Raw genomic sequence first — 14266 nt, forward strand, 5'->3', positions numbered from 1 at the left:
GGGCGGGGGCGGCGGCGGCACCGCCCGCGGTGCTCCGGAAGCAGCGCCCGGGCCCGGTATGGCGGAGGCGGGGGAGGCGGCTGTGCTGGCCTGGATGGACCAGGCGCTCGACGTGGTCAGTGCGGGCTGGGGCTCCCGCCGTCCCGCGGGGGAAACCGCGGGGAGCCCCGGGCCCCTGAGGGCGGCGGGGAACGGGGGCCGGCGGAATCTCCTCCCGCTGTGTAACGCTGTCCCGTGCCTCTCGCGAGTCTGTCTGTCCGTCTGTCCCGCAGGCTAAGGAGGCGCTGGAGAAAGGGGAGGTTCCCGTGGGCTGCCTGCTGGTCTACAACGGCGAGGTCATAGGCAGGGGCAGGAACGAGGTCAACGAGACGAAGAACGTGAGTCCCGCGGCCCGGGGACAGCGAGGCTTTGCCGGCCCTGCCCTGCGCCGCGCTTGTCCCGCTGCTGGGTCTCAAACGTGCTCTCCTAAAGTCACCTGGGGTTAAGAGTGACAAATGACGGTGCAGCCTCTCCTGGTTATGTTCCGTCCACAGGCCAGAACAAAGAGCTAATTCCTGTGCGGTTTAGACCTGTTGCAACCTTAACGATCAAATTGTCTTTAAGATCTGGTGCTGAGAGACCCATTAGTGCCAACAGGGATTTTGAACAACTGGAAATTGTGTATAAATTAATCTGACTGCAGGATCTGGCTGTAATCTATATTAGATGCCTCAAATCTGAAAACACAATAAAAAGTTAAAATGAGTCTTCTAAGCTGAAAAATGTAACAGTAAAGATGAATCATTATAGTAACTTGTTCTGCAGGACAATCTCCAATGCATTAAGAGGATTCTAATACAGCTTTAAGAAAGCCAGGTGACAGAGAAGTTAGATGTCTCATGTTACACCATTGTAAGCACTGTGGGGAAGCAGACACTTCTTGGGAAAATCATGCCAGAGATAGTAATAATGTGTAGAAATCACACGTTAATAAACAAACAGAACAGAACTGACAAGACTGATAACAAAATCAAAATCAACTTAAAAGTGTCAGGGAAGCTTTCTGGCATTTTTGGTGTCAGGGCTGTCTGAAGGTAAAGTGCAAGTAAAATGCAATACTAAAATGCAAGTAGCCTGATTTAAAAACAGTCAGCTGGATTTTGGAAACAGTAATCTGTTAATATCTCTGAAAGCCGACCTTTTTTTGAATTGCTGTTCAGCTCAAGTTTCAGTTCTTTTGTGGCTCAATTTTCATGAATGTTATATTATAGCAACTGGAAATGCTGGGTACTTAGTGCTTCTAAATTTTTTATCAGTTACATAATTGCCCCATGTGGTCTGAAAAAAATCTAAGCTTGAAAGCAGTACTTGTTATGAAATGTGAACATAGGAAATTGTTTTCAGTTTTCTCCTAACGATTTCTGGCATTATTTAGGGACCATCCTGGAGAAAAAAAACAGTCCTCTTGAACCATTGAGGCAGTTCCAGCAGACATCATAAATGTCAAGGTCTGTTTTAAAACTAATTTATTGTCCCACCGTATACTAAAGGACTTCTCCAGAACATCATTCCTCAGATGGCTAAAAAATGTCTGATTTCCAGTTTCAAACTTTTTATGTTCTGTTCATATCTCCCTGTTCTTGTGCCAGCACCATCCATTATTTTACATAGCTTGGATGTATTTAAAGTCTTATTCTTTTTCAGCTTTTGTTTTTCTCAAGCCAGCTGTTTAATTTCCTCTCAGAAGACAGGCTGGCTTTCTGTGTTCATTAGAATAATTCTTTTACATAGCCATTCCAGCTTTGATTCATTTTTTCTTGAATTCACTTAACCAGAACTCTTAAGAACACTTAACTGGAATTTTATTCCAGATGGACTTGTGCTTTGTTTGATTAAAATAGTACTTCACATTCTTCCTGGAAGAAAGTCCACCCGTGTTTTCTGGAGCTTCCTTGGTCTTTTATGCTGTTTTGTTATTCTTCATTTGTTATTTTGAAATTTTCTTTACTCCCATCTTGAAGGCCATCCATCTCCTGAATGACACTCTCACCCTGTCGCTTCTTGTGATGTCTTTCATCATACAAAAGGCATCACATCATCAGCTGTTTTCTGTAGGGGTTTTTCCAGGTAATGCCAGTGACACAACTGAAAACGTTTAAGCCAGATGATCTTTGAGTGTCTGTGGTAATGAGTTCCCTCTGGACAAATATTTCCCCTGTCAATGCCATGTCACTTCTTTTCTTGCTCACCTTGCATTAGGCTGTTTTCCCCACTCACAGCAATTTCACAGGTTGTGCTGTGCCAGACGCACTGGAGATGTCCAGAGAGACTGATGTTTCTCTTGCCTAGAAAAAACATTTGTCAAAGAAAGTTACTAAGGTAATTTAGTCTCAGCTATCTTAATGGCTTTTTGTTTAATTTACCTTTTATAAAGACTAGCCCTTATAACACTACTTTTAAAGGTTTGTTACCTTGCCTGCTTTATTATTGAGGCCCTACTGGATCTGTAGGTGTCAGGATTGTATGACACATATCCTTCTTGGTTTTTATTACAGTGACTCTGTTTGCTCTGAAGGTTTCACTCATGTAACACTCTGCCTTGATGCATTATAGCATTGCTATGAGACTGGCAGCTTTCCGGCCTCCAAAATGCAGCTTTATAGCATGCTAACTTTTTTAACTCCATGAAAACTTTGTTCCTGCTTTGAAGAAGTGATCATTTATCCAATTAGATTTTCAGTCCTTCCCTGCAGTTCTGCCTTTGGTCAGGAATCAGCTTCCCTCGGAGCCTTGAGTCAAATAAATTCTGCCTTCTCCTCAAGCAGGTCCCCATGACCTCTGATATAATGGGCTGAAGTTAGGAGCAGGTAGTGTCTTCTTTATGCCCTCTCTCATTATGTTCCTAAACTCCTCATTTTGGCAAAAAAAATTAGTTATACTGCTGCTTACTCTCTGGAAGTTATTTGCAAAATTTCTGATCATTGCAGTCTTCTGGGAGGAGTTGCTTTTGGGAGAAGGGAGTTTGTATACAGCTGTATTTGGTTGATTTTATTTTTTAGGAGCATGGCTGTGGCATCAGCATTTTAAAATAGACATGACACTACTTGTCTTCCTTGGGCAACAGTGCAGCAAATGTCTGTGTAAGACATTGGGTTTAGACAGCCTAGCAATTCATTCACAAGCGTTTGCCAGTCCTGTGTTCCCTCTGGCAGCTCCCACACTTTCTTGTTCACAGTCTTGCCTCAGACCAACCTGAAAATTTCCTCCCCTACAGCATGTGGGACCCTGCCCATTTAGAAATGTTTTTTTGGCATCTTTATTCCAACATGTGATCAAATAATTCACTTCCCAGTAAAATGCTCTCTCTCTTAGGTGCTTTGTTGATCTCCTCTTTGTTCTATCCTGTTGGGTCATTGTAGCAAGTGTCCTGCAGGTACAGTAGGGGATAATTGAATATGAAGTATTGTTTGTGTAGTGAAGCCACAAAATAACACAAATTTGAGCTTTGGACCCCTTTACTCTTGCTTGTTAATTATGGCCTAAAATTTAGAAAGTAAGCTTTTTAGGGCAGTGGTGATACCTTTATTGTCTGTGAAATGTTTGCCACAGTTTGGGGCACTGTCAAGGCTTTACGCTGAGTTAGCTTTTTTCTCTTGGTACACCATTTGCCACTCTGTAACAATTCTCATTTTCCCTTGCTACTCTTAACCTGCTTTTGCTTTCTTGACTTTAAAATAGTGTGTAATATGTCATGGTTTGAGCCTGGCGCAATGCCAGTGCCCCCATGAAAAGACCTTCTCCCTGGTGTCTGCTGTGAGATGTGATCAGAAATGGAGCAAAGCAGGCTCCAGCTTAGCAATAAAAATGGGAAAAATTTATTAACCTACAACTCTACACAAAGAGAAACACACACAATTTGGAATGAAAACCTTACATGTCTCCTTCCTCCTCCTCCCCTCACCAAATTTCTCATGCATCCACCCTTCAGATCATCAATTCTTGATCTGTCACCACCCTTTAGATAATCAATTCTCAAATCATCAAGGAGAAAGGAGTCTCTCTTGCACCATGGGCTTCCCCTGGAAACACAGTTGAAACCTCTTGTGTTACCCTGTCACACGTGGCAGCACCCCATCGTGACCTCTTCCTTCCATGCCCAGTGCTCTCACCACTGTGCATGGACCAGAGCTGCCTCTAGGGTTTTCCTTTTCAAGGACGCTTTGCCCAGTTCCAAAAAGTACAGTCCCTCACTTTTGGGACACCTCCACCCCCGATTTCACTCCCTGGGGCCGAGGGGTCTCAAGAACAGAGATCCTCTTCTTCTTCCCAGAGGGCACCACCACCACCCTCCTCACCCGTCGTCTCTGTTCATGCACTCCATCACATCACTGCACTTTCTTGGCTCTGAGTCACTGCCTCCCCCAAAAGCAGTCTCTGTGTCACAGGAAAAATGGTTCTGTCCATGGCTATTCAAGAAAAGTCCAGCCAAAGGCCACTCTATCGTCTCCTCCCACCTAGGATTCTTCTCAACTCTTCTGACATCTTTCACTTGCACGGACCTTCATCACACTTGCCCATTTCCTGTTATTTCATCTCTATCTCTCTTCTCATTCACCTCCAGGAGGATCAGCATTTGTAAGGTTCCCATCATCCAAAAAAGGGTTAAAAGTCTCAGGCTCGGGCTGTGCAGAACTCCCACGGCTGCCCTGCTGGCACCTTCTCACCGCCTCCCCTTCTCCTTCTCGGCTGGCCGTGCTATCAAATCTCAAGGTAGCACAGGCACAGACACCAGCCCTCTCTCTCTCCCCTCCGGCAGGGGGAGCTGCCTGATGTCTCTCAATGTTCCTCCACCCTTCCATCCTGCAGGGCCTTCTCCTCCCTTCTCTGTCCAGGCCCCCCAGCCTACCTCACTCAGGCCTCGTGGCTTCCCCTCCCCTGCCCAGCTCGGAGCCAGGCAGGGGAGGTTTGAGCCAGAACCAAGAGGGTTTTCCACCTGGAATTCTCAGCTTTTAAACCCCTGTGTTCTCAGAGGCGTATCCATGTCCTCAGTGGCCACACCAGGTGCCAATATTCAAATCTGAGCACCTATTGGTTTGACCACAGCATCCCAAAAAAAACCCTACTTCCTCTCAAACCACGACAAATATTTGGCAAGTTAAGTTTATGAATTGAGTCAGTGATTCAAAATTAAAATAATCCCTCTTGTATGTTACTTTATACAGCAAGTCAAATAAAGGCTATCTAGTCATAGCTTAATACAAAATAAAATCTTAAGACAGACCTGGAAGGTCAGTTTTTTGCCTTTTATCTTGTCTTTAAGATGGACCTTTAATGGGTTGTGTAAGGAGGGAGCTCAAGAAACAAATGTGAACCTTCCCCTTGCACATCCTTTCCACTTCTGGAAGTGAATAGCTTGGGGACTTCCAGAGTCCAAGACTATATCTGGATCATTGTTTCTGGTAGCTATCTGTGCACATATCCTCCATGAATTTGTCTAAACCTTTTTTGAACTCATTTATGTTTTTGGCTTCCATAGCATCCTGTGGCAATGAGTTTCACAATATAATTATGTAATTTGTGAAAGAGTACTTCCTTTTGTTTGTTTTATATCTGCTGCCTGATAATTTCATTGGGTGCTCACTTGTTATGAGAAATAATAAATCACAGTTAAAACTGTGATTTTTCCACATTTTTCTTGATTATTTTAGAAACCTCTACTGTAGTCCTCTTAACTTGGAAAACTATTGACTGTATCTGTTAAGAGCCAGAGTCGAATTAGTCTCTAAATGGAGACTGTTCTGTGACTTGGATAATCCTTTCTCACCCTGAGGTGAATTTGTCCTGATGTTCCTGTGTCTTCAAGACATGACATGAGCAAAAGTGTGTTTTACTTAAGATATGGGTACACTGGTGTGTAGTAGTGTTCTATATTAGTGTAATCTCATTTGTGTAGCTGTCTTCTATTACTGCAGAAGCTAGTAGGACCTGCAGCAGCTGCATGGCCTTTCTAGGAGTTTTGAAATGTTTTTGAACAGTATTAAACATAGCAGTAAGTTATGATTCCTTTGCCGTGTATTGCAGAGCATCTCAGTGTTATCACCACAGATCTTCACAGTGCTAAAACATTAAACCAAAGTCATGTTTTGTGAGGAAACTATCAAGGGTCATATAAGGACATACAAAACAGAAGTGCAAATATAATCTGGATTGATTAAATCTTACTTGTGTCAAAAACATCCTTTTTTTCAGAATACATAGAGAAGGAAGGAAAAAACTAAGTCTTAATTCAAATAAGCATCAGGCTCTAACTGAAGAGTCCTTTCAAAACTAGTACTTGCTGAAATTTTTGCTGGGACGTTTCATTGGCATAACACAGTGCTGCAGACATTTCAGAGTGCTACTGGGACATTACTGATTTTTTTGGTCTCTCTGCTATTAAAGTCAACACTTCTGTTCAGGTTTTTGTGCTTAAATATTGAGATACTAATCATTCAGTTAGCTGGGATAAAAAAAGGAGAAATTAATATTCCTTTGTCTTTTTGTAATCAGTCATATGCTGAAATCCCTGCCTATTACTTGAGGGACTTACTGTACATGTATCCCCAGGCAGCATTAAACCTGAGGCAAACTGAAAATATTGTGTGTACAGAGCACACCAGGCAGTTGTAGAGACATGCTGAAATTGTTGCATGTTCATAGTGTATTCATTCCTTGTGAGCACAGGAATATTGGCAGAGGGAGGAAAAGGTACCAGCGAGGAACACTTTGTTAATATTTCCTGAGAAGGTAATCCAGCCTGTGTTCTTGCTTTTGGAAGTAGAGCAGGCTGTGGGCTACATCAGTCTTGCCAGGGAGCTTTGTGTGTCCCTTAAGCCTCAAGCAGAGCTTTCACGTCTTGCCTCACTGTGCTGGCATGACTGAGAGAGGAGAACTCCTGAGCATGCTCCTCTGCCTTGGAAAAAGTAGAAGAAAAAACTGTCACTTGTAGATCTTGTGTGCTACACACAAGAGGTTGGGGTTGAATATTTTCTTTCTTGGATTGAGTATTTCTTCTGCAGTCTGGGTGCTATAAAATGTCTTTCACAACTTGAATCAGCAAAGAGCATTACATTACTTCTATAACAAAAGTGAATAAGTGCAAACTTTAAAGAAAAAACTTATTTTTCTTTTCTAGGCTACTCGACATGCAGAAATGGTGGCAATCGACCAGGTCCTTGACTGGTGCAAGCAGCACAAGAGGGATTATAGGGAGGTGTTTCCGCAGCTGGTGCTGTACGTAACTGTGGAGCCCTGTATCATGTGTGCAGCTGCTCTGCGCTTGATGAGTATCCTTTCCTGCTGACTCACACCAGGAAACTCCGTGTCAAACCAATACTCCTTCACAGTGAGCCCACAAAGAAGGGCTGGACAGTGCCAGGGAAAGCCATGACGGGTGGTTTGAGGGTCTGCACCCACCTCCATGATGAACAGCGAGGGGCTCAAGAGTGAAAGAGAGATGGTGCAGTTATGACAAACAACTGTTAATAGATTAAAAATACATTTTAGAGATGTTTGTTAGGATGTAAAATGAGCTAAGTGGAGTTCAGTGTTGAGTTTTGCATGTTGTATCAGTCAGTAAATCATGTCTTTGTATGACCCTGCTTTGGGGATTCATGCTTCCCCTTTTCTGAGAAAGGCTGGATGTGCATCTTCAGCGATACATCTTACATCATTTAAAAGTAAGTTCTGATTTTATGAGGGAGGAATTGTAGCTCAAGCTAATTTAGTTTGAAGAGTACTAGCACATTTTAGGAAATTTGATGTCTGCCTAGATCGGGCTTCTGTACTTCCTGCTTGTTTTTCACTTAATACCTTGACTCACTCCCATAAATTCCACGGGTCGTGTACGGCTGTCGAAATGAGCGATTTGGAGGCTGTGGCTCTGTTTTGAGCATCTCATCTGATGATATGGTGGACTCAGGAGACCCATTTGAAGTAGGCTGTAAAATATTTCCCTTTGTTTTCCAGCTAGGGTACTGTGGGTGGCTTTGCTACCAGGTTTTTAGAATCTTATGCATCACTTTAAGAGGACAGATGGAAGATGATCAAAGTGAAGTAAACTTGGCCTAATCAGAAAATAATGTAAAAAAAAATTACGCCCTAAAAGAAAACTGAGGAAACCCTGATGACAGTGTTAAATTATTTAAAAGGATGTGTCAAAGGGTAAGGGAAAGAATTATGGTTGTGGAACAAGGTAAGAATTTAAAATATGTGTAATACTTAGAACAGTAAGTATATGCTACAGGAAGAGATGGGAGAAAATTATTTTAAGCTGCAGAATGTACAAACACATAATCAATAAATATCAAGTAACAGCAACTTAAAAAATTGCTGGGTTTTAGCTGAGCCACTGGAAATGATTGTATTTTTGTTTTCAGTCTGTGTGTTTATGAGGTAAAATGTATTAGCTTAGACTTACTTCATGTAATTCAAATCCCAAAATAAATCTAAACTACAACAGTAGCAGAGGAAATTCATTTTACCTATCCAGAAACTTTCTGAATAGTAGGGATACTGAAGGACTGAACAGTGTCTGGGATGATTTAGGCATCTTTGTCATGTGAGAAAGGCTGGACCATTAGTGGAGGTAGAGTATAAATAAATCCAGGTGCTTTACAGCATGATACTACCTGTGTACCCATACATACATGTAGAGAGTATTTGTAGCATTTTATTTATTACATTATTCACAGTTGTACATGATCTTGCCTTATACAGTGATACTGATTCCTGGAGTTCTTTTCCACATTTCACATTAATGATTTAATGAGTGTAAAAAACAAGTCATGTATTTCAGCATTGTAAATAAACACTAAAGGCTCAAGGCTCAAAGAATTTCAGTCAGGAAAACAATACTGTTTGGCACTCCTGTGTAAACATACTAGGCATCTTTCTGTCAGTGTGTCAGTGAGACTAACATCTGAATTAATTGGTGTAGTTGGTACTGGAAAAGTGTTCATTTGCTAATATTGGCATGTGGTATTTCATTTTTTTATACATTCAGAAGACAGAAAGGAGAAGGTTCTTGATACTATGAATCCTTTGTTTCTCTAGGCAACTGCAGTGGAATGTATAGGAGTAAATACTTATTTTCTAGTATGGGTGGAGATTTATTTAGTGTGAGTGACATTTAAATGCATTGTCATTAGTGTTCATGGCATAGAAAAGTATTTTAGAAGGACCAAAAAGATCTGAAAGGTGACTGTTAGGAGTAGAAAATAGATATGTGGATGAGTGTTTTCTGTCAGGAATCTTATCTGCAAATACCTAGGTGTATGTCTCTTATGTTTACAAGTGCTTGAGGAGTATGGGAGGTTGGAAACACATTAATAATAAAGCAATTGTAGATTTCATAAAAATTTTACATAATTTAGTAAGAAAGTAATTGTACCAAATATTAAGTTATTAGGGACATTACTTGTTCTATTAAGCCTCAACATAGTGTTTTTAAAGTGTATTAGGTTAAACCTGAAAAGGAGATTTTTTTTTGACCCTTAAGTTGACAGTACAGTTGTTTAAAATTATTCTGTACTCAAGGCATTATTGTGAAGCATGGAATACATTATTCTCAGATGTGCTCACTAACATCATTCTAATTTGAACAGTGCTCTTCTGGCTATCGTGCTGAAGAAGCAGTGGAATTGTTAAAAGCTTTTTACAGACAAGAAAATCCCAATGGTAGGTTTTACATTAATGCATCCATTTTGATCCCAACCTAATTTAAAAGAATGTTGGCACTGGAATTACTGTAATTCACTTCTGATGATTCTTCTCCTTTCCTGTTTCTTGGCAGCACCAAAATCCAAAGTACGGAAAAAGGATCGTCGTCAGTAGCCCTACACTGGTGGGACACAGAAACTTACAAAACATGATATGTGAAGGTTTCTTCAGCATGCTGCTTTTTTAAAATGTGTAGTTCAATCAAACTCTGTTTAATTTTCTCTACAGAGTTTTTACTAATAGGATACTTAGTACCTGTTCCTGCATTTTTATATTTATGATTTCTTGTTTTTATGACAAAACAAAATAGTAAATGGCTGTTTTTAGAAAGAGGAAAATTGGTGGTTCAAGTCCACTTGTTTACAGACAGATCCATTAAAATGGTGCTTCTGTACAGCACATTCTAGAATATTTTTTTCATTCTGTATGTGGAGAAGCATCTTGCTTTTCAATAGCAAATGTTTGCTTAGGCAGGCAAGTAACTCTCTTGGAAGGTCACATTTGTAAGTCCTTTACAGTCTGTGTGTGTATATTCATTCAAAAGGCATATAAAGGAATTGTACAGTCCTTGAGGACTTAAGACCATTGCAAATGTTTCCTCATTTTTTTCTACCCTAGCACAAGCCAGATTTTCAGAGGTAATTTCTGAAAGTCACACACCTGTGTAGACAGGGACGTACACACACGTCTGTCTGTGTGTGCTGCTGCTTAATGAGGATAAGCAAATATCACTTGGTTGCACAACACCTTCATACAGAGTTGTGGAGAAACTCTCCACAACTCTGTTTAGACTGTCCACTCCTCTTGTGAATATCAGTATAAGAAATACTTTATTTTTAAGAATCCACTAAGTTGTTCTGAGCTCCTAAATTATAAAAATTATATACGATACATATATATAAAATAATTATATACTAAATTATAGTAACCAAAATGGGCAAATACAAGTTAAAACCTGGAAATGAAGTTGGTAATAACATGAATAAAATATATTTAAGACACTTATCTTTTCATAGTGTTGGTTGGCTTTATCATTTCCGTGTACTTTGCTTGGCCATGCAGTAATTTATAATCCAGAAGAGGGCCTTCAAGTTCCACTAATGAATTAAGAATACAAGTACAGTTCAATCTTGATTGTATATCGCTTAGTGGATGCTTACATGAAGGATGACATTGTTGGTAGTTTATTTGGCTGTTACTCAAAAATTTGAGAAATACTGTAGCTTTTTTTTTCATGAAGAAGAGTGTTCAAAATTTTATAACTATAAAAACTGAATGCAGTTAAATTTTTTTGATATTTCAACTAAATACTTTCAAAAGTGTTTTTAAGAAGAATATTAAAACCATTACTTTGTCACTATTGTTCTTAATAACTTGTATTTTATGTTTTTACTTAATGTTTACAAAATGACATGGGAAAGAAGCGTTTTTACCATAATAGCTATTTTCAGAGTTTAGAAATAATATTTCTTTGCCTTAAGCCCTTTAACTGATATCAGTAGCCTATCCTATTCTCCTGACCATTACTTAGAGCTATCTTTGAGTCCTATTCCATAAACAAAAGTTATGACTGTGTTTGTAGATTTAATCTGCCTCAGAGCTCGAAGGGCTTGTGAACCAGACAGCTAAGCTGGAAAAGCTATTTAGGAAAAGACCATTTTTAATGACTGGGATGGCTTTATTGGAAAGAAACAGGCATGCCTGTGTTTATGGTATTTGGCTGGTGATAGAAGATGGCAATTTATCACTATAGATGTATTCACATCTCAGCTGGACCATAATTTTCTTATACCTTGAAGAAATCACTGAAGTCCAAATTAAAGACATCAGACATTTGGCTTGTCACTGACATCAGTGACAGTAGGAATCAGAGCCTTCATACTGTTTTGAACCACGACCTAAATCTCTCAACGTCCTTTGTTTTTCAGAGGGACTATGAACACTTTCCTTTCCCATTGCCTTCTTTCAAAGAAGAATGTTGTTATTGGAACATGTGTGACAGTAGGAGCCATGTAAATAAGTAGAAAGATTACTGGTAGTAGGACAAAACACATTTTAAAAGCTTTGTCCAATTTTTCAGCCCTTAAGATGGAACAGAATTTTTTTGTCAGTGGTAGCCTGTCACTTAATAAACAGTTCAAATCTTGTGCTAAGCCAATAGAGGCTGAAGAGGATGAGAAAAATAAAAATTGAGAGCAATCAAGGCTAATAATGTGCCTCTTGGAAGAGAGACATGGAAGAAAAATAGTGTAGCACAATAAAAACTGTCATTTTTCAGAAAGGTTAGAAAAGATACTTCTGTTTAATGTAATGTGTAATCAAAAGACAAATGGTCTAGTATTGAGGTAAATTTGGATGGGGGAGGGATTTGTTTTCGCTCTTTTTGTTTGTTGGTTGATTGGGTTTGAGTTTTTTAGCATAATAATTAGCTTGAGGAACAAACTGCTGAAAGATTACACCAGAAGCGAAGACGGAACCTATTCACCTGAAAATCCTGCTACTTAGCCAAGTAAGAACAAATGCAGATAGGCAGGTATTTTTTATAAAAAAAACAAATCAGTTCCTGTGTGAACACAAGCCCCTCCTCAGAGCTGTGCAGCTCCTTGCTCCCCCCGGCAGTGCAGCTGGCTCCTCCTCGCTGCCCCAGGCAGTGCTCTCCTCCCTCCCTGCAAGTGGCCCGGCCACTGCACAGCGGGAGCCCGGCGGGCTGGTGCTGTGCCACTGCCCTCAGAGGTGTCACAGCCTGCTGTGCCACAGCTCTTCCTAACCACGACTTTGGAGCTTGTCAGCATGTTTTAGAGTCAGATTTGGAAACTTGAGAGATCCACAAGAAATTAGAGATCCTGGGTAGAAGGTTCTAAGTTCAGGCTCAGAGAAACCTCTCCATGACTAAGCTCAGCACAGGGGCTGGAAAAAAGGCAAGAGGAAGTCATGGCAATCATAACCTGATGAGTTGACTGGTTTCAGTGCTCTACATCAGAAAGTGAACTTAACAAGAGAATTAGAGAATACAGAAAGAATGTTAGGAAACGAATCAAACCATTCTTGGAGGCTTATTCAATGACAAGATGCTTGCTCGTGGCTGCAGAAGCATAGGTTGGGTTTGGAACTGCTGCTACTAGGTGAAATCCTGCAGCAAACTGGCTTGCATATCCCAGAGCAGAAGAATTGCTGTCTGTTTGCTGGGAACCTGGTGTCAGGCTTTGGCTCTAGCTTTAGAGGAGTGTCGAGAGCGACAACTTTAATTGTTACTGACACCTGGAAAACTCGAGAACAGCAGCATATAAATGGTGCTATTCATTTTCACAGTGCTTTTGTTTATTTTTATCTATTTGTTTCTAGGTTGCCACATAGCAGGACTCAAGAGTAGCAGTAAATATATTCAGCTGGTTTATTTAGAGAAGTTTAAAATGCTTCACCATTTCCCCCTTGCTGCTTGATAAATAAGCGTTTGTGCTTCAGGGTTACATTTACCTTGGACTGCATTTTTGCCAGTTCATTACAGGTAAACATGATTTTATTTCAGCCTTTGGTTTGCTTGTCAATAGTCTGACATCAAAATATATTGATCCAGCTAGGAGGGCAGGAAGCAAAACAATACAGCTTTGTCTCTGCTAAACCGATTACAATTGACAATCCAAGGCTATAATAAATATGTCTTGTGACTTGCACACGAGAGGAGAGCCTGAATTTAAATTATAGCTTTGGGTTTTGAAATGCTCACTGATCCATTCCATTCCCATTAAGAGTGCCTTCCGCTCTGCAAAATTAAGTGATATCTTTACATGACAGTTTAATTTAATTAATTTGTTTTTCGATAGGTACATTTATGGAGTTTCTCCATTAGGCTTTTGAAATGTCTGTAGGTCCTATGCATTAATGTAAATGCGCCATGGCCCATAATTACCTTTGGCAGGCTTAGGGCACTGATAAAAAGATTATATTTTTAAAAACTAAAGTCTTCAAACTTCCTCAGTGCTTGGCAGGAAATCTGTTTCTGTGTTTTATTTGGAGCAAGGCTGTGGAGCCTGCAGCCAACAACTCCAGTGTAGGCAGTAACTGTTACATTTTAGAAGAAAATACATTTGAGGCTAAATGAGAGAAAGGGAGAGGACGACAATTAGTGCAAGAGTACTAGAAGCAGCTGTTTGTGTTTTGCCTTGTGGCTGCCAATATATACTTTTATCATTAAAGTGCATCTAGAAACAAGGTATTTTCTATGAAATTACTTCACGAGACATGGATCTTTGTCTTTTTAAGAGGCTGCTCCAAAGTGAGTTTATCTTCCTTTTTCACAATAGCTCTGCACTAGCCAAGAATACTGGATTCTCCCTTTCCCTCCTCCTCCTTCCTTTCTAAAAATGAACTTTTCAGGAAAATATGGAATTCAGAGAAGTTTGAAGGAGAGCAGATGGCCAACAGTGATCCAATAGGATGTAAAACTTCAGTTAGGTAGTTGCTTGGCAGGCAAGTGCAAGTGAGCCTGTGATGTTTCCATAGTGATGTTTTCACATGGTGCCTTCCTTTT

At 40.4% G+C, this 14266-nt stretch overlaps 1 protein-coding gene across 2 annotated transcripts; it reads left to right on the plus strand.

The window, feature by feature from the left end:
• The first annotated feature begins 42 nt into the window (after positions 1-42).
• On the plus strand, positions 43-11011 carry ADAT2 (adenosine deaminase tRNA specific 2). 2 transcript variants are annotated; one of them, XM_084202291.1, is made up of 6 exons: positions 43-115; positions 273-377; positions 7154-7304; positions 7847-7953; positions 9624-9696; positions 9812-11011. In XM_084202291.1, exons 1-6 carry the CDS (start codon positions 59-61, stop codon positions 9850-9852), a joined length of 534 nt encoding a protein of 177 aa, XP_084058417.1. In that variant the 5' UTR covers positions 43-58; the 3' UTR covers positions 9853-11011. The 2 variants fall into 2 exon arrangements, with proteins under 2 accessions (XP_084058417.1, XP_084058416.1); XM_084202290.1 differs by having other exon boundaries at positions 7892-7953.
• The last annotated feature ends 3255 nt before the right edge of the window (positions 11012-14266 follow it).

This window comes from Fringilla coelebs (assembly GCF_963513975.1).
Source record: "Fringilla coelebs genome assembly, chromosome: 3".
Lineage (NCBI taxonomy): Eukaryota > Metazoa > Chordata > Aves > Passeriformes > Fringillidae > Fringilla > Fringilla coelebs.

Coding starts and splice junctions, on each gene's coding strand:
- ADAT2 (XM_084202291.1), top strand. CDS start 59: ATGGCGGAGGCGGGGGAGGCGGCTGTGCTGGCCTGGATGGACCAGGCG. Junction 116..272: donor TGGACCAGGCGCTCGACGTG/GTCAGTGCGGGC, acceptor TCTGTCCCGCAG/GCTAAGGAGGCGCTGGAGAA. Junction 7,305..7,846: donor AGCTGCTCTGCGCTTGATGA/GTATCCTTTCCT, acceptor ACTCACTCCCAT/AAATTCCACGGGTCGTGTAC.